This window comes from Babylonia areolata, chromosome 11 (genome assembly GCF_041734735.1).
Source record: "Babylonia areolata isolate BAREFJ2019XMU chromosome 11, ASM4173473v1, whole genome shotgun sequence".
Classification (NCBI taxonomy): domain Eukaryota; kingdom Metazoa; phylum Mollusca; class Gastropoda; order Neogastropoda; family Buccinidae; genus Babylonia; species Babylonia areolata.
Window position 1 is genome coordinate 41,649,749 of NC_134886.1, and position 21,107 is coordinate 41,670,855.

A 21,107-nucleotide genomic window follows, 5' to 3' on the forward strand; every position below is an offset into this window, starting at 1 on the left:
CTGGCTGGTAAATGGGCTACTTTTTTTTTTTTTTTTTTTTTTTTTTTTTTTTTTTTTTTTTGCTGCCCCATCATCTGCACCGTTTCAGTGGCATTACTCCCACGCCGCTCATTTAGATTCCCCCGTACACGGCCACACCCGGGTTCGTCCGTCGCAGTTCCAGCGTCGGCAGTCCACAGGGAACCATCGATGTTAGGTCGCCCGGAGGCCACACACCAGAGGAGACCCTGCACTGCTGCTGAGTCACTTCGGTGGTGTTCAGTGGTGCCTGTTCTGTTTTAACGTACTTAGGACACCACCTACTAAGCCCCCTACTAACGACAATAATGGCTTAGTCGCGGAACCAGACTGAGTGAGCGTCTCTCCCAGAGTGGAGACCGCCACCACGTCCCTCAAACAACAGCCCCCCATGAATCTGCCGACACTGACGACATTGACAGGACTCACCCCAAGCACGGAAGTGGAGGGGCATCGAAACTGAGGTCACCATGAGAGCAGGGCATGAAAGGCCACAGACTTTGAGACTATTTTGTTTTTACATTGATGACGATGAAGGAGGAGGAGGATGACGATGATGATGACGATATTGCTATGGAGGTCCATTTTGGTATGGGACTGCGTGACAAGGCTGTACTCTACGCTTCCTGTCATAATGATATCCCGGCGTTAACCAGGCCCGAGAGATACAGACACTTGCAGTGTTGGTCAGGTAATTAGAGCAACACACCCAAAGACGCATCCTTGAAGTGGATGACACTCGACTGTGTGGTCCCAGTCTCCCCATTTAAGCCCACAGCACACTCAACTCTGGGTAGGAGCCGGCCACGGGCCGAAAAACCCACCTCCGCTGGGATTCGAACCCGCGTCCTCCCAACCGTCAGTCCGCGACGCTAACCACTTCGCCACGGCGCCTTCATTTTCAACATGAACGTGACGCACATTTCATACAAGCCAGTATATGTGGAGTGTATGAGACTGAATGATTGACTGGCTGGTAAATGGGCTACTTTGTTTGTTTTTTTGGGGTTTTTTTCAGATGTGTGCTTTTTCTGTTTTGATTTCGTTTACGTTTTCGCATATGGATGAGTAAGGTTTTGGATTATCTAAGACAGAATCGTTTGAAATAATCTTAGAGATTATACGTGTGGAATGGGGCAGTCACAGAGCTCGCGCGTGCGCGCGTGTATGTGTGCGCATGTGCACGCGCGCGTAAGTGTGTGTGCGTGTATGTGTTTGTGTCTGTGTGTGTGTGTGTGTGTGTGTGTGTGTGAATGCGCGTGTACATGTGTCTGCATGTGAATTTGTGTATGTGTACGTGCGTACGTGCGTGCGCTCGTGCACGCGCGTGGTGTATGCGTGTGTCTGTGTCATTTTTGTAAACTTTCCTCCGACAGTACAGAGTGTTACAAGGCGCAGCTCATGTGATCGTTCAACTCACCAGCATCAATCCTTCTCGAGGCCTCTGCACTGTGTCCATTGTTGACAGCGTTGGTCACCCGACACGTCACAGTTGACCCTTGCACCTGTGTTTCACGTTGGTTCAAGGTGCACGTGAATCCAGACTGACCCTGGCAAGGTCCTCCCCAGTGCACCATGTCTGGGGTCCGTGGGTTCAGCCCCGTCACCTGACAGTCGATGACGATCACCCAGTCGTCGTTGGCATCATACTTCCAGGAGACTTCCAGAGCCACGCTGTCTGGTCCATCTGTGTGACAAATACCGGATGCCAACAGACAGTGAAGACTGAAGAAGGGGATGGGGGGAGGGAGGCAAAGAAGCACTGGTCACTGGTCACTGTCTGCACAGTTTTGACTGCGAGATCAAATGAAGTGGAATGGGTATATACAGCGAATATTAAGTGTTATAACTAGCTGTCGTGCGCACGTCCTCTCACCACTCATGTACGAATCATGTTCAAAATGATTGCACAGCTGTCCCGCACATTTATGCTGCACAATATTATAGATATCTATATATGCAAACAAGGAGCCACCCTGGAGGTGAAACACCCTCCCACTGATTACAGGAGTGACGAAGCCCACTCCCATCACTGTATTAAACATTATCAAGCTTTGAAAAAAAGAAAAAGAAAAAGGAAAGCCTTGGAGTGGGGGTTGAACCAAGCACGTCAGAAGCAAGCAGACTAACTTGCAGCGCTACAGTGCATCTGTTTTTGTTTTGTTGTTGTTGCTGTTTTGGTAGCCAAATTTGATATTTAAGATAGTTTTTAGCGTTAGATAGGATGACTATATTCGAGGTGATAACACCATTTAAATGTTTTATTTTGATGTATTTTGACTAAGTGATTTTTTGTTTTGTTTTTGTTTGGTTTTGTTGTTTTTTGTTTTTTGTTTGTTTGGTTGTTGTTTTTTTGTTTTTGTTTTTTTGTTTGTTTTTTTTTTGTTTTTTTGTGCATATATAAAGTTTGCTGTAAAGAAGATGTTGCCACAGCCTCATGCACACCGTAACAAATCTCTAAATCTGTGCAGCAAACCGGTGTACACAAGGTTTATACCTACAAAAATTGAGAAGTGCCATTGATTTTGTCTGTTTGTTCGTTCTAACTGATTTTCTGTCCATTAAAATCTTCCATATGCAGTAAACACGTCGATGATGTAGTTGTGTCACTGCATGTGTTCTGTCCAGAATTTGCATTTCTTTTCTATTAATTGCGAACAAGAAAAACAATGCCATGACGTCTTCACCCCCCCCCCCCCACACACACACACACACACACTCCCCCGTAAAAAAAAGAAAAAAAAAGAAGAAGAAACAAACCGTTCCAGCAACTAGGAAGAGCCCAGTTGTAAATTTCTGCATCTGCAATCTCAATAAAATAAACCGTTGTTTATCCGGAAATACGGCTTAATCCGGAAGACTTACAACTTATCATTGGTATTACTGTAAAGATTTTCCCACTATGTCTAATCCAAAATTGGTATTGACAGACAAAGGATTTCCAAAGAAAAAGAATTTGTTAAAGTTTTTCACACACACACACACACACACACACACACACACACACACACACACACACACACATGGACACACAGACAACCAAATAATGGGTTGTAACACAAGTGAGTCAATAAAGAGGTGTCTGTATAGGAGCTAGTGTGGTCAGGAAAGTGGGAATGGCAATGTGAAACACGACAAATAATAACCAAAAAACAAAAAGTAAAGAAAACGAAAACACCGGTGCTTGAGGACGTGGCACAAAATCAGAAACAACTGAGCTCTGAACACACAACTGGAATGATTAATTATGAACTGCTACAAAGGTTATACATTGAAGAATAAGGTACTGTATTAAACGTAGAAACTGGATTGTATGGTCAAGCACCAAAAGCAAAGTATCATCCATACAATGTGTTTAACTCACAGGCTATATTCACGTAATGAGGTTCCCCATATTCCGGCTGAATCCAGTCCAGCTGACACACCACCAGTTTTCCGCCCAGGTTTCTTCCCATCGTATCACTGGGCAACACGAGCTGACTGACGCTGTATTGTCCTGCTGCCAGGGTGGTGTTGCCCATCATCCACATCAGTCTGCCAGCAGGAGAGCCCAGGTGGTCAGCTGTGCACACACACCTGGAGCCTCCAGTCTCGGGCAGGTAGGTCAGATCCGTGCAGTTGTGGCGTGGTTTGGATGGGGTGGCTGAAAGGAAAAAAATATATTCCCCACTGTGATAGAGAACACTACGTAACTATGATTAGTGTCTGTGTATGACTTGCCATTGCGAATGATAGTTCGCTGCCAAAGCCGATGTATCTGAGGAGTTGATAGGGGACGAAACTGCGGATATAAATGGGTACCTGACTTCGAATGGGGAAATTCAAAACAGTAAAAGTGGAGGATAAGGCCCTGTCTTCTTTCGCTGAGCGTTAAACATAGTGGATATGAATTCAGAGGGTATGGCATGCTGCCTTACCGTTAAACGTGAGGTCTAACATGAGATCGTGCGACATCAAGACCAACCTGATTGGAGCAATAAAGCACTTTTACAAGGCCACGAGTGCAGTTTGTTTTAATGGCAGCATAGGGGACTGAGTCAGGCAAGACTCTGTCTTCATCTGGTCTCATTAACCCCTTGCCTATCGAAGATTTTAAACACTTTATTATTCCTGTGCCAAAGACAACATCGAGCTTTCTCTTAGTTGAAAAAAGAAAGAAAAGTGCACGGCTTCTTCAAATGCAAAGGTTATCTCCTTGAAATTATGTATGTTGACTGCTCCTATAGCATGTCATAATTGATTTTATTGTTGTTTCTAAATCCTTGTCAAAGCTATTTTCATAAAATCAACTGGTTAAAAATTATCTGCATCACAATTAATTTCAGAACTTCTAGTTTTCGTTGGGTGCCTATCGCCAAACATCATCCCATTACTTTATCAGAAAAGGCCATGCTCTACGGCTCATGGCCAGCTTCACTGACCAACCATCGCCTCACCCCCGTTCCCTTTCCACCGAACACATTTGTGATGGCAGTGAAATGGTTCATCTTCACTTTCAATTTGCCCCTGCTTCAGATGCAGACTGATCACAATCACAAGACACGCATCATTGTTATTTTCATTGTGTGTCACTACGTGGGTGGTAAATAATTATGAAAATCAAACCCTGCACCTGAATCATCACTCTCAACACTACAGGCAATTCTCTTTCTTCCCACGTTCCACCAAGGAGTTCAACAAGCTTCCACAAGCTGCCAGGTCTTCGGTGGTGCCTCTAAGGTCGTAGACAACGAGAAGAAGAAGAAGCATTAGTTATTGTTTGAACTAGGATAACTATGTCAATTCAAATATATATGTATGCATGCATACATACATTCATGCGCATGTATGCGTGGGTGCACGCGCGCGCACGTGTGTGTGTTTGTGTGTGTGTGTGTGTGTGTGTGTGTGTGTGTGCTTATAAAAAATGAATTTACTAGTGTTTTCATTGAATAAAAAATAAAACGGCTTATTGGAATGAACCCTACTTTTGATAAAAGTGTTTCGATGCGTTGGAAATTGCATATAAATTATTGCTATTGCGCAAACGAGTACTTACAAAATTTAGGCAAACGAGTGCGGAACCGATACAAGCCACAAGTTTCAATACCAGGACAGACATGAATCATGACTGTCCAGCTGTTTGCTGGATAAGACGACAGCCTCCAAGAATACAGCAGACGGCCTTTGAAGTACTCTTTGCCGTCTGTGCTGATATAGGAAGTGAGATTTCGACGAATCGGAAACTGACCATGGTACAGCGCTTTGTTTGATCCGGACGAATTCCCTTTTCTGCCTCCGAGCTGCAACACACACACACACACACACACACACACACACACACACACACACACACACAGAGTAGCATTAATGGCTTAAAATCGATAATAAGAAAGAAAAACTTTCATGTCAAAGCCAGATTAAAAGGAAAACAAGAGAGGCAAGGCTTAAAACAATCACTTGTGATACACGTTTTTAAAATATTGTTAAAATGTGTTCTGTATTTGTTATTATAAAGCTTCGGGGAAAATGTGTTCTATATTTGTTATTATAAAGCTTCGGGGAAAATGTGTTCTGTATTTGTTATTATAAAGTTTCGGGGAAAATGTGTTCTATATTTGTTATTATAAAGCTTCGGGGAAAATGTGTTCTGTATTTGTTATTATAAAGCTTCGGGGAAAATGTGTTCTGTATTTGTTAATATAAAGCTTCGGGGAAAATGTGCCCTGTATATGTTATTATAAAGCTTCGGGGAAAATGTGTTCTGTATTTGTTAATATAAAGCTTCGGGGAAAATGTGCCCTGTATTTGTTATTATAAAGCTTCGGGGAAAATGTGTTCTGTATTTGTTAATATAAAGCTTCGGGGAAAATGTGTTCTGTATTTGTTATTATAAAGCTTCGGGGAAAATGTGTTCTGTATTTGTTATTATAAAGCTTCGGGGAAAATGTGTTCTATATTTGTTATTATAAAGCTTCGGGGAAAATGTGTTCTATATTTGTTATTATAAAGCTTCGGGTTAAAAATAAAGATTTTTTTTAACCTCAGCGCTGATTCTAACCCAGTATATTCCGGTGGGAAGAAATTGTCTTGGTCACTGCGCTCTTGCAGATCTATCAATGACGTTCAAAAATTAACATTCAAAGGCCAGACATGGCAGCTATTTTCAGCTATTTTGAAAACAGTTTCATTCTTAATTCTGATTATTATTATAGGTGGATATTGTTAGGTATCACCCAGGATTCACAAAAATGTAAAATGAATACACTCTTCATGCACCGGTTGCCATGGAAACGATTCAAAATGGCCGACAAACAAAAACAAAAATTAAAGCTCTATAACTACAAAACTATTATAGGTACTTCAGTTTTTCTTTTTCGCTTTCATTTATTATTACCTGAGTTCACATTCTACGTTAGGATAGCCGAGTCAAAGTGAAAGTTATTTTGTCACAGCTGTTTATTTTTTTTTTTTAAATGAAGAACAGAAGGTGTCATTTCTTTTAAAAAAATGTTGACAAATTCAATATTTCAGATATAATGCTATGCTAACGTAGAAAGTGAATTCAAGTAATAACAAATCAAAAACGAAAAGAAAAAATGACGTACCTATAACAGTTTTGTAGTTATAGAGCTTTAAATGTTTTGTTTGTCGGCCATTTTGAATCGTTTCCATGGCAACCGGTGCATGAAGAGTGTTTTTTTTTTTTTTTTACATTTTTGTGAATCCTGGGTGGTACCTAACAATAACCACCTATAGTAATAATCAGAATTTAGAATAACACTGTTTTCAAAATAGCTGAATATAACTGCCATGTCTTGCCTTAAGCATGCTTTTTGTAAGCGTGATAATGCGATATTCGAAGTGATACCGCTGTTGAAATCATGTTATTATCTTATATCTCGGGCATTTAAGAATTCTTTAAAAATCCGCGGTAAAGGACACGTTGTCATCGCATCAATCACACTGCAACATTTAGCCGTTTTTTTCTGGATCTAGACAGACCAATAACAAGTTTAGTTACACTCGCCGAGAAAGTACGACATGGTCGATTCAATTTATCTTTTACGTTCATTCTAGTTAATTGAGTATCCACTTTAAAATATTCATACGCAGTAAACATGTCGATGAGGTGGTCTGTGTAACTGTATGTGTTCTGTCCAGAATTTGTATTTCTGTTCTTTTAATTGCGAACCAGAAAAAAAAAACAAGGTCTGCACAGACCAGCCTAGACAATGCTGACTGAAACTCAGTCGGGGTTTTTGATTATAGTGGAGAGTGTCTTGCCCAAGTTATACCGCCACTCTCTCGACCAAGAGGGTTTTAGGACAGTCGGCGTTGGGATGCCAAACCTGCAGCACTGTGCAATCTTCCCTCCTGATTTTAGAGCCATAGTCCTTCACAAAAGACTAAGCTGTAAATGACTTCCCATTGCAGTGGAGAAACCAGTGATCACACGGCTCAAACATTGCTGTAGGCCCAACTGTAATCTAATGTGATATAAGCCAAGCGTTGGGCCATTGATACAACTTCAGGTTTTAATACTCAGTTGCACACATAGGAGAGAGAGAGGGGGGGGGGAGAACATAGCAGAGGAAGACAAGACAAGACAAAACAAGACAAGATGTGTGTATTTCAGGAAATACCCATGGAGGGCCATGAAAATGTTACTCTTTCACGTAACCAATACCTACATGAAATGCATTGAAATTGTGTACACAATTGATTACAGTGGCAACATCAAATGACTGGCCAAGGCGTACACTTGGTGGAAGAATCACACACACACACACACACACACACACACACACACACACACGCTCACACGCACGCACGCACACACACACACACACACACACACACACACACACACATGCACACACACTCACTCACACACACATCACACATACACACACACGCACACATATACACACACGCACACACGCACGCACGCACACACACACACACACACACACACACACACACACACACACACACACACGCACACACACACCTACACACGCACACACGCACTTGCACACACACACACACACACACACACTCGCGCGCGCGCGCACGCACACACACACACACACACACACACACACACACACTCGCACACACACACACACACACACACACACACACACACACACACACACATACACACACATTCGCACACACACACAAACACACTCGCGCGCACACACACACACACACACACACACACACACACACACACACACACACATATTATGTAACATACAGAAGATACAGCAATGAGAGAGTACATAGTACAATGGTTTATCATTTCTACAATGACGCAAATGGATATTCACAAAACCGTACGTGAAGTTACAAGCTTTCATTCACAAGGACAGAAATATTTCCAAGTACCGTTGACTCGAAGAACGTCCAGGGTTCCCTTGATTCCAGGCTAAAGATATCTCTTCTAATCCATTCCGTGTCCATCTGGATCAGAAACGTTGTTTTTGCTTTTGATCAGTCTGCTTCCATACTAGACCTTCAGGTGATCATAACCCTTCCCCTCCCCGCCCCCCCCCCCCACCCCACACACACACACACACACATACATACCACCCCCGTGGGCTGGGGGGGGCGGGGGGGGGGGGAAGGTTCATTTTGATTTCCCAAAACTTTGAACAATTTACCATCCAAATATGCCTGTCTGGCAAAAAATGAATTACTGTATGAATATACCAGGTTATGGTTTAAAAAGGCACCGTTTTTGTATTGTTGCGAAAGTGTATGACAAACAAAAATGGTATGTTGTTATCAGTTGTCGTTGTTGTTTTCTCGTTCGTATTGTTATTAGTGAAGTGTCCTATTTGACTAAGATTATGTTTCTGGAGCTTCATATATCACTCAGCCTTCTGCTATAAAGAATGGCCTGCTAAAATGTACCTGAGCGTTACACACGCTCTATTACTGACCCAAACTCCACAATTTTCAAGTATCGCGTCGCCGCAGCTTACACGCTTCTAAATTTTATGTTTAACACAAAGAAAATGAATTATGTTCATTATTCTGGTACTGTGGTGTTGCAACCAGGTATACCCCAGACTTCATCTACATAGTTTTAAGAAGGAAAAGCGCCCAATATACAAAGTCCCCCTGCATTCAAACTACAAATAAACCCCTGTAAGATTAATACAGTGTGATTTCTTTCATAAAAATGCATTGGAAAACGAAAAGAAAAAACACCCCGCTTCATTTACATTGTGGCCCTTGCGGTCGGCTGGGACACAAACAAGGTAAATTAGATCGATTAAATGCAATGATACATATTAGAACACGAATCTATTCTAACATAGTGCCTAATCATGCCAGCAGTTACCTATAGATGATAAAGAAATCCGTCATCCAGTAATCAGGTTGCTGGCGTTTGAGCATTTTCAGTACACCGGAAGTTTTTGATCACGTGACAGGCTAATACGGCACTAATCGAATTCTAATATAATTCATGGATTAGCGCATTCTAATTTCTTTTGTATACATAAAGAAATTAACTGTGTGATGAAATATGTAGATATAGTGCAGTTTCAAGAACATACACCCAAGAAAATTATTTATAGGGCCCAAAAAAGGAAACAATTGCCTATATTAACCCTCCCACAGCATTTATATCGCAATGTAAACTTGGCAGACGGGTAAAGTATAATTTCTGACATAAAATCACGCAAGAAAATCACTATGAACTCCCCTAGCCCCCACGCCCCGCCGGGGTAAGCCTTACCATTTGCCACCAAACAGACCATACATAAGATCAAACCAAAATACATTTCAAAGTGAATGCATTGGAGGGCTAAACATATTTCACAAATGACATCACTATAAGAATCATTATATAAGTGCTTGATATTCCTATCTCTTTGTTTGAATATGATTTGTATAACATAGGTGCAGTTTTAATCTGCACACACACACACACACACACTCTCTCTCTCTCTCTCTCTCTCTCTCTCTCTCTCTCTCTCGGTTTTAACTTTCCATGTTCTGCTCGTGTTGTTTGTCAAGAGGTTTCAGAAACAAAATCGGAGGTCCTTGCCAACCAGTTGGGAAGTTTTCTTCGCTTGCGTATGTCTCTGGTTAGCAGTCAGGAGCTGGTAGTAAGCCTGATAAGCACTACATAGTGCGAAACAGCTGTGGCTTGCTGTGCAAACCAGCCTTCCTTTTGGAGGTACATTAGGACCAACATGAGCATAAGTAAGAGCTTTTAAAAAAACAACCACCCCACCCCAAACGCAAATACAGTTTTAAAGTTTAAAAGATTAACCAAGACTGTTTTGTGGTGCGTTTTCCATGACGTTAAGGAAAACAGATATCTGGGATTGAATTTATCATTAAATCTGTAATCGCATACCATGCATTATCCAATGAGCCCAACAGGTCATGGTGCGGTGTCCAGTTTTATATCTTGGGACTGACTATCAAGGGTTTACATTATATATATATATATATATATATATATAGAGATATATATATATATATAGAGAGAGAGAGAGAGAGAGAGAGAGAGAGAATAAACCTAGGCACTGATGTCTTCATTATTCAAAAGGATGGGGTTGTGGGGTTGATGTGTAAGGACAATTTTCAATCCTTTAAGAATGGTTTGCGACAAGGAGTATGGTGAGTGTATGTGAGAAGGAGTGTGGATCAAGGGCTGTGTGTATAAAAATCCCTCACAAATGATCATGTTGCTCATTTTGTTCTACCAAAGGGACAGTTAGCATATTATGGAAGTGAAAGAAGAATCAAAAACAGTCTCGGTTTGGGGGTGTGAGTTTAAAAATCGTTCATTATTGCTCATGTTTGGCATTTTCTTCCTCCGATGGGAAGGTTGGTATGCACAGCAAACGACAGCTGTTTCGCACTGTGCAGTGCTCTTCGGGCTAATTATCTGCTCCTGACTGCCGACCAGAGAGAAACACTCACCCAATCAAAGAGGAACTCCCCACAGCTCGGGACAGCTCTGTTGGTAAGAATATGTCTCTCAAAAACAAACATAAAGCACACAAAAATTCTCTTATAAACGAACGTGAGGTATTGCTGGTTTTTCACTGGCATATCAAAAAAACCAAACAAACAAAAAATAGGGAGAGAGAGAGAGAGCGTATATAATACTGGTGAAGATCACAATCAGGATAGCAACATTTGATTCTACCAACGCTGCTTTTAACTGTTCAACTTTCAGCAAGTGTTGACAGCGATGGTCTGAGTTTTCATTGCTTTTTTTCTGCAGTGCAATTGAACTATAAAGCTGAACACATAGTTCGTTGTTCCAATACCACAATTTTGTTTTACTCCATTCCAGACACTTTAAGTGTATGGACCAGCAAACCAAGCAAGAGAATTATGCCGCCAGATAGATATTGTTTTCTCAAGGCAAGGGCGGATCTGTTCATACTTTTACAGACCCTTCCCAGATGAATAGTCCGTATCTCCGAAAATTAGAACGAAACAAAAGGAAACAGCCAACACTGTTTCAGTTTCAGTTTCAAGGAAGTGTCAGAGCGTGCGGACAGATCCATATACGCAACACTACATCTGCCGTAAATACAATGCATCAGATGCTTCATCTTTGCACAAACCCAAGGCACTGATTAGGCCTATCCTTTTTTTTCTTCTTTTTTTTTCCTTTTTTTTTTTGTCAAAAAGATCTGATGTCAAAATTGATAGAGTCTGCCAGTAAATATTTAACTGGATATGTATCCGACTAAACATTGACGTTCTCTGCAGGTTTCTGAAATCTGATACACTATTTCTTGTTGCTGGTAGTTTCCTTTGTGTAATTTTGGTGCTCCCTCTCTCTCTCCCATTCATTTTTTATTGTCGTTGTTGTTGTTGTTGTTTAAAGTGCATAAAATAATAACAACAACAAAATCATATCATTTAGGTGTAAGAAACATTTCAGCTCACATATATGACGATCTCTTTCGCTGTTTTTTTTTTTTCTTATTCTTTATATATAGTTGTTTTTGCACATCATGACTAGTGAATCGTCCCAGTAAAGAATAAGATGGAAATAAATCTTCTAAATTTTGTATTATAATGTAGTTGTATACAGCGCACATTTATAGTAAAATTGTAGATTACATACTAATGATTATAGATTAAAGATATGAATTCCAAAACTTTAGAAATGGAACTAACACTGTGCACCACATGACAAAAATGAGATGTGGCTCAATATTTTTCTTAATGAGATTCGGTGTGTGTGTGTGTGTGTGTGTGTGTGTGTGTGTGTGTGTGTGTGTGTGTGTGTGTGTGTGTGTGTGTGTGTGTGTGTGTGTGTGTGTGTGTGTGTGCAGGCTGTTCAGGACAAATGGAAATTTATATCACTTGAACATAAATATTAAAAGAAAAAAAACAAAAAAACATGTTGAATGGAAGTATGAAAATGTGTATTTTAGGCATGATAACTTACCAAGTCATCTATTTCCCACGAATTGTCGAATATGCTTTCATTCGTCGCACGTATTTCCTGCACGTGTAATGTATACAGCCCGGCTGAAGAAAACAAATCAGAGACATCACAGGACCACAGGGCTGACCAGTTGTGATTGACAATATCAACTCTGCAGTCATCAAACGTAGGTAGATCTGGAAAAGAAGGAAAAGCAAATAAAGGAAGGAAGGGGGGTTGGGAGGAAGAAAGTGAAAGAAAGAGAGAAGGGAAGAAATACAAAGTGAAAGAAGAAAAACAAAAACCGACAGAGGGAGACAGGGGCAATTCGGACCCACACATAATCAAATATGTCTTAATAAAAAAAGATGACAGAGCACCGACTTCCAATCATGATTATCAGACATTCCAAAAGTAGAATCTAGCAAGTTAAAGCAGCCCAGCATGATTATTTTGCTGGTTGATATAGACAGAAATATAAGAAAATTCATACCTGATACTCATATCGAAATTATCCGCATTTCCTTTTTAAATGCATCCTGACTGGAACAATGCATATCATCCCAAACTGTAAAAACCTTTTTTCTTCTTTTGTTTTTTTCAAAGTACGTCATAACATAACTATCATTCATTTGAATATGGATATCCCATTTTTGCCGGCTGCTAAATACATGTAAACTTCCTCGAATTTCCAACAGTTTTGCACATCATCAGCATGAAAACCCTAAAAGCAAAAGACAAATACCGTCAAATCAACGACTTCTCTTTTTAAGAAGTCCATGAAGCAATTTTCTTTTAGTGTATTTTTGTTTATTTGAAATATTCACTTTTGAAATATTTACTTCTGCCCTGTTTCCTCCAACTCACCATTCAACTACCCCCTCTCCTACCTTTTTAAAGCGATAACATGATGGAGTCTCCCGTCGGACGGATGAGTAGGCAGGCAGGCTTATCTGTCGGTGTGTGTCCTCATATGGGAGAAGAGGCCGATTCTAGATGCGCAACACTTCCCACAGGTGTTGCAAGGGAAAACATCTCCAGGAATTGAGACCTGCTTCCTTCGCTCACGCTTCTCCTTAATGGCCAGTGTTTTCAAACGTCTTTATGCCAGTAGAGTACAGCATCTTCCAGCAAGAGCGGTCAAGGGCATCAGTTTCCCAGGAAGCGAAGCGATTTCTATATCACAGGCTTTGATGTTTGTCGTCAAGGTTTCCTTGAAGCACTTGCAGGATCTTCCAAGTTCACGGTGGCCTTCCTTCAACTGGCCATACAAAAGCATCTTCGGGATCCTGCTGTCTGTCATGTGGACAGCTTGTCCTGTCCAGCGTAGCTGGCACTGGATCAGCAGGCTTTCGACACTGGGCAGGCCGCACCTCTCTAGGACCTGGAGGTTGGAGACCCTGTCTTGCCACTTTATGCCGAGGATCTTTCGTAGGCATCTCTGGTGAAACTGCTCAAGTTGTTGAATGTGACGGTGATACGTCGTCCATGTTTCACAGCAGTACGACAAGGTGGTCAGCAGAACAGCTCTGTAGGTTTTGATTTTGGTGCTGAGCCTGATGCCTTCGTTGTTCCACAGCCTGTTGTTGAGTCTGCCAAAGGCGGAGTTGGCCTTGGCGATACGCAGCGTCACTTCTGCATCAAGGGCTCCGTTGCTGCATAGGGTGCACCCCAGGTAGCAAAATTTGTCGACTGACTTGATCTCTGTGTCATCGATCTTGATTGCAGGTGGGGGGGAAGCACTGGCGTTCTGTGAGCTAGCTGGTTGGTACATGGACTCAGACTTGTTGAGACTGATGGTGAGTCCAATGCGCCTGCAGGAGGTTGAGAACCTGTTCATAATTAACTGCATGTCCTCATGGGTGTGTGCAGCAAGTGCGCAGTCATCAGCGAAGAGGAAATCTCTCAACAGTGCCTCAGACACCCTAGACCTGGCATGGAGTCGCCGCAAGTTTAAAAGTTTGCCATCTGTGTGAAACTGAATGTAGATGCCCCGGTCACAGTCTTGTAAAGCGTCAATTAGCATGGCAAAGAAGGGAATGGAGACCAGTGTGGGTGCCAGGACGCAGCTCTGCTTCACTCCATTTACCCCAGGGAACAGGTCCGACATGTCAGTATTTTCCTGTACTCTCTCCTGCATGCCAACGTGGAAAGACGCAATCAGCTGGAATAGGCTCTCTGGGCAGCCGAACTTTAGGAGGATCTTCCACAGACCTTGGTGGTTCACTGTATCGAAGGCCTTAGTCAGGTCTACAAAGACCATGTGGAGCTCCTTGTTCTGTTCACGACATTTCTCTTGCATCTGGCGTACGGCAAACACCATGTCACATGTTCCCCCTGCCTGAGCGGAAGCCGCACTATGCTTCAGGGATGACTGTGTTGGAGACATGGTCAACCAATCTGTTTAGAATGATGCGGGTGCAGATCTTGCCGGCGATGCAGAGGAGAGAGATTCCACGGTGGCTATCGCAGGATGTTTTGTCTCCCTTCCTTTTGTAAATATGGATAATTGACGCATCCTTGAAATCCTGGGGGACCTCCCCTCTCTCCCAGATAGACTGGGCGGTCAGCTTGTCTGTCAGCACCTCGCCTCCATATTTGTAGATGTCAACCTGGATTCCATCCTCTCCTGGTGCTTTTCCTGACGTTGTCAGCTTCAGGGCCTTCCGGGTCTCGGCCTTGGTGGGAGGAGCAGCTTGCGAGTCATTGACTGGTAGCTGTGGGAGGGCTGTAATTACCTCGTCAGATACAGACGAGTCCCTGTTGACGCGGGCATTGAAATCCCCAAGGATGATCAGCCTATCCTTTCTGTCTACCGCTGAAATGGTGCGGCTGAGCTCCTCGTAGAAAGCTTCTTTGATGTCATCAGGGTTGGTCATCGTCGGGGCATAGCAGCTGATGACTGTGGAGAAGCGATACTCTGACAGCTTCAGACGCAGGGTCATCAATCTATCGTTTATCCCGCGTGTAAGGCTGTCAAGCTGTCGTGCAAGTTTGGTTCGTATGGCAAAGCCCACGCCTGAGGTTCTTGGGGTGCCATCTGGCTTCCCAATGCAGTAGAAGGTGTAGCCCCCTCCAACTTCCTCCAGCTGGGTTTCACCCGCAAACCTGGTTTCACTCAGGGCTGCTATGTCCACCTGGTAGCGATCAAGCATTCTAGCAATGAGCGCTGTGCGCCTTTCTGGTCTGTCGTCTCTGTCTAAGAGGGTGCGAACATTCCAGGCACCCAGAGTCAGGGCATGACTCTGGTTCTTTTCTTCTGTTGTTTTCGACCGATAGTGTTGAATGTCCAATCAGGTGCGGTTTCCTACTAGGTGCTAGGCGAGGCAAGCTTTGTTTAGGGATCCTTTTATCTCCCCTTCCCCATGTGGGGAGAGTAGTGCTGTCCCTAAAAAGGGCTGCTCTGACACTGTGGGAGGATACGGGCACCACATCTGCCCCAGTCTACGGCGGACGACCATCACCCCACAGCCGCCTGCGTGCAGAGTCGTGACTAGGAACTGTCAGCAGCATCCTCTGCCTGTCCCCGTTACCACTTCTCCATCGCCGCAAGGCTTGGGAAAGCTGGATGTTGAAGGGCTAGCTCGTCGTTCAGACATTAGCCTGATTGCCGGACCAGCACAGGTGACCTTTTTTAGTGAGGAGGAGTTCTGCAGTCCCTTCCCCACTCTCTCGCCTACCGACGCTCACAGTCCCACAGGTGCAGATACTGCCACGTGTAGGACGGCCTCGGCAGGTGCAGGTTTTTTCTTCGGAGTTCCGTCTCCTAGGAGGACTTCCAGCCAAGGATAAGAGCTCCCCCCCCCCACCCTCGCCCTTTGGTCATCCTCTTCCGCTTTCACAGTCGTTGGCAAAGGTTTCCTTCTCGGCCTGGTCCGTCGTTGGGAGACCTCACATGCGGCAGGTAGTACTGGGTTACATGGTACCAGTAGCAAGGGCTATGCCCCTGACCTGACTATAACATACAAATGTGAAAATTTACCCATTTATGCCCGCCGCTGCATTCTTGGGACAGTATATATTTCAGTGACAGGTCCATGCCCTATTGTGATATTGTGACTCAGCCGATGGAGGCTATTCAGGGAAAATCGCCTGCTTCCAGGCATTGTTTTTTTAAGGGTACTATTTCTTTACAGTAGGAGTGGGGGCGCCATTCTAAAAGAAAATATTGGAACAGCAACATCATCATGGCAATCAAAAACGTTATGTGCGCCATTTCTTTACTGATCACTTTTTTGTATGATGGCTAGAAAAAAAACTTAGGTCTATTTCACTACATGAAAGTAGTGCTTGTCAGACTGCTGATAGCTTGTGTTTGTACGTTCCTCTGTGCATTTGATTTGCTGTCCCAAAAATTGGACGGTCGGCACAAGAAGGTAGGGATTTTTGCTGGTAGCAAATATATATATATACAGGAAGTTTTCGGGCTTTTTTTTCTTTTCTTTTTTTTTCATCTTGCTCGGACCTGTTTGTCCAAGGGGGTTTGTGTCTGTTGACATGCGTGCCCCATCAGAGGTCAGATATGATTGTGTTTACATTCTGGTACACAGCTGGCCCACAGAAGTGAGATATGCAACATGTGGCAAGAAAACTATGCGTTCCTGTGCCAAATGTAGAGTCGAGCTCCTTGACATGAACTCAGATGCCTTAAGTGGTGCAGAAGTCACCCATACCCCGGTTCTCAGTGAAAACTTGACTTGTCTAAAAGGGACAACAAGAAACAGTGATGAAACGGACACGAACACACACACACACACACACACACACACACACACACACACACACACACACACACACACACACACACGCATACGCACAGAAAGACACAGACAGTCAGACACACACACACACACACACACACACACACACACACACAGTCAGTCAGACAGACAGACAGATACAAATATATATATATTTGTGTGTGTGTGTGTGAGTGTGAGTGTGTGTGTGTGTGTGTGTGTGTGTGTGTGTGTGTGTGTGTGTGTGTGTGTGTGTGTGTGTGTGTGTGTGAGAGAGAGAGGTGGGGGGAGAGAGAGAGAGAGGATTACATACGATAAACGTTCAGAATCACGTCGTCAGATTCCGTTGTGTTACCGATCGTGGCTGCGCAAGACAAATTTCCGATCATGTTTCTCTGAATGGGATTCAACGTGATTGCAGAATAAGATTTTTCTCTTTTAAGAACTGTGTCGTTGTGTCGAGATGTGCATGGATCCTTATAGCCACCGCAAGTGCCAAGAAGGATGGTTCGGTCTGCTGTTTTAAGTGTCCACTCTACGGGGTTAGAAGAATCGTCAGGACAGCAGTACACCGTTTTCCTGCCGTGTTCCCGGGCATCAACAATCCCATATTTGTCGGTAGTGATCTTGACGTCTGTAATCAGAGAACATTATTTCAAAATCGCTCAATATTTGCGAGGGAGAAAGAAATAGAGAATAAAAAAAGAGTGAGACAGACAGACAGGCAGACAGAGACAGAGAGACGGAGATACGGATACGGATAATTTATTCATGTATAGGCCATTGCCCCTCATGAAGGGGGGTACATACACAAGATCATGTAAGAAAAACAACAAGAAATAAGCAGTCATATAATCAAGAACAAACTCCAGGATTCTAAGACATCAGAGTAGATCACAGTCTGAATGCTTTAAACAAATAAATTGACAAATTGCGAATGGTCTGTTCATGCCGAAAAGCCATGAGTAATGCTAATCTATACTGACTGGGAAATTAGAATTTGGATGATATATACCTCGGGTCTTAAGTCATGCAGGACAGGACAAGTTAGGACGAAATGTACTTCATTTTCTTCCTCCTTGTTGCAAATTTTGCACCTTAGATCAGTTGCATTATGTATTCTATATCGGTGATAATGTACTGCAATATCAGAAATACCAAGCCTGAATCTTGCCATTGAATACTTTGTGTCGATCTGTGTTTATAAATAAATACGTTTTGACATCCGGTACGGTGCAGAATGTTCTGTAAACATTAAATCCAGACAGACAGATGACAAACAGAATAAAACAGAGAGAGAAATATAGAGGGGGTGAGGGTAGTTCTGAACGAATGAAGGATAATAGAATAAGCAAACAACGTTTTGTTTCATCTGGCCCTCGAAAGGGAAAAAGGAGGAGAAGAAAAATGATAAACAAAATATCAGGAAAAAAAAATCAACAACGTTGTATCAAAGCATTAAAGAGAGAGAGAGAGAGAGAGAGAGAGAGAGAGAGAGAGAGAGAGAGAGAGAGCACTTATGACTGTATAAAGTGAATGTACAAATGGTGAACGGGGCATCTACATTCAGTTTCGCACAGATGGCAAACTTTTCAACTTGCGGCGACTCCACGCCAGGTCCAGGGTGTTTGAGGCACTGTTGAGAGAGTTCCTCTTCGCTGATGACTGTGCGCTTGTTGCACACACCCATGAGGACATGCACTTGATTATAGACAGGTTCTCAGCCTCCTGCAGGCGCTTTGGACATCGTCAGCCTCAGCAAGACCGAGTCCATGTACCAACCAGCTAGCTCACAGAACGCCAGTGCCTACCCCCCACCACCCCACCTGCAATCAAGATCGATGACACAGAGATCGAGTCACTCGACAAGTTTTGCTACCTGGACAGCACCCTATGCAGCAACGAAGCCCTTGATGCAGAAGTGACGCTGCGCATCGGCAAAGCCAACTCCGCCTTTGGCGGACTCGACAACAGGCTGTGGAACAACAAAGGCATCAGGCTCAGCACCAAAATCAAAACCTACAGAGCTGTTGTGCTGACCACCTTGTCGTACTGCTGTGAAACATGGACGACGTATCGCCGTCACATTCAACAACTTGAGCAGTTTCACCAGAGATGCCTACGAAAGATCCTCGGCATAAAGTGGCAAGACAGGGTCTCCAACCTCCAGGTCCTAGAGAGGTGCGGCCTGCCCAGCGTCGAAAGCCTGCTGATCCAGTGCCAGCTACGCTGGACAGGACAAGTTGTCCGCATGACATACAGCAGGATCCCGAAGATGCTACTGTATGGCCAGCTGAAGGAAGGCCACCGCGAAATTGGAAGACCCTGCAAGCGCTTCAAGGACACCTTGAAGACAAACCTCAAAGCCTGTGACATAGACGTCGCTTCTTGGGAAACTGATGCCCTTGACCGCTCTCGCTGGAGGATGCTGTGCTCTAGTGGCATAAGGACGTTTGAAAACAAGAGAACGCTGGCCATTAAGGAGAAGCGTGAGCGAAGGAAGCAGGCCTCAACATCTGGAGACGTTTTCCCTTGCACCACCTGTGGGAAGTGCTGCGCATCCAGATTCGGCCTTTTTTCCCATTTGAGGACACACACCGACAGATAAGCCTGCCTGCCTACTCATCCGTCGGTCCGACGGGAGACTCCATCACAAATGGTTCATATCAACAAAGTAAATCCTTTGATAAAATCAGTTTACAACGTCCCATGTCAGACACCATTGCCACACACGCTGCTAGATGTATCAATATCTAAAATAGATTTAGAAAACCAACAGGCAAAATAAGGGCCATGGTAAAAAGAAAAAAGCGCAGTTTATTTTCAGAAGACATAGTCTTATCGCTCTTAAAATCAGATGGCAAATGTGAAGGATAAATAAAACAACCTGTTATGAAGCATTCCCTTACATCTGAAAGTACTTTATTATCTATATTTTGTGATTTGTATAATCGACCAATCATTTATTATTATGTCAGTAATGTTTAAAACGTTTTTATTTCAGCCACAAATGACCGGCGATTTTCAGCCTTTTAAAACTCGGATAGTGTGTGTGTGTGTGTGTGTGTGTGTGTGTGTGTGTGTGTGTGTGTGTGTGTGCACAGACTGATCAACGAACTACCAGACCATTGGCATGATCTTCTGATTTGACATATGAAACTTTGATGATAAGCAAGACAAACCTATCTTTCTCTGTTTAGCTTTTTCGTAAATAGAATTAGATAATTGTCAAATAATTTTCGAACTAGTTTTCTGAAGTACCAGTTTTCTGAAGTTCTGGCTTTTGTATTAAGAAAGACCTTTTTTTTCTTTTCGAAACTTTCATCGTTATACATTTCCAGTATAAGGGTAAATTCAATCCCCAATAAAAATTTTAAAAAATGTTACTTTGGGCAAAAATTAGCGTTGAAACAACAGAAGGAAGAATAAGCAATTGAAGCAGTCGTCTTTGCGCCATGCTCACGACAGGAGTGTATCACAGGCTTGTTAGAGAAAACAAAAGTGTCACACTGGTTTGGCACACCGCAAAATAATCCACAGCCTATGAGCTGACAGTTCTCACAAACCACAGTGAACTGAGAGAAAAATTACCGAGCTCTCCTTTATGCTCAAGTGATTTATTTAAATAAGAATATGAATATTTCCATAGAGCTTTCCCTCCCTTTTGTGAGCGGTGGAAAGGGGTATGTTGATTGCGAACCTTGCGAACAAACATGTTTTCTATTACTGACGTCCTTCTCGAATGACTGCTCTGCCCTCTTTTGAGAGTGCACGCATGCACTCGCTTGTGTGTGTCTGTGTGTGTGTGTGTGTGGTGTGTGTGTGTGTGTGTGTGTGTGGTGTGTGTGTGTGTGTGTGGTGTGTGTGTGAAGTTTGGAACTTCACACACACACCACACACACACACACACACCACACACACACACACACACACACCACACACAC

The 21,107-nt window shown here is 43.1% G+C and overlaps 1 protein-coding gene across 2 annotated transcripts in view; it reads right to left on the reverse strand.

The window, feature by feature from the left end:
• The window catches only part of LOC143287738 (uncharacterized), a 27,502-nt gene extending 6,781 nt beyond the window's left edge, over positions 1-20,721 (reverse strand). For both annotated transcript variants that reach the window (XM_076595982.1, XM_076595981.1), the window contains exons 1-7: positions 20,551-20,721; positions 17,477-17,797; positions 12,446-12,621; positions 8,395-8,469; positions 5,057-5,300; positions 3,383-3,661; positions 1,439-1,705 (exon numbers count right to left, since the gene is read on the reverse strand). In XM_076595982.1, coding sequence (XP_076452097.1) covers positions 1,439-1,705; positions 3,383-3,661; positions 5,057-5,300; positions 8,395-8,469; positions 12,446-12,621; positions 17,477-17,797; positions 20,551-20,620 — 1,432 coding nt within the window. In that variant the 5' untranslated portion in view covers positions 20,621-20,721. The remainder of the gene's footprint in view (positions 1-1,438; positions 1,706-3,382; positions 3,662-5,056; positions 5,301-8,394; positions 8,470-12,445; positions 12,622-17,476; positions 17,798-20,550) is intronic.
• Positions 20,722-21,107: the final 386 nt, after the last annotated feature.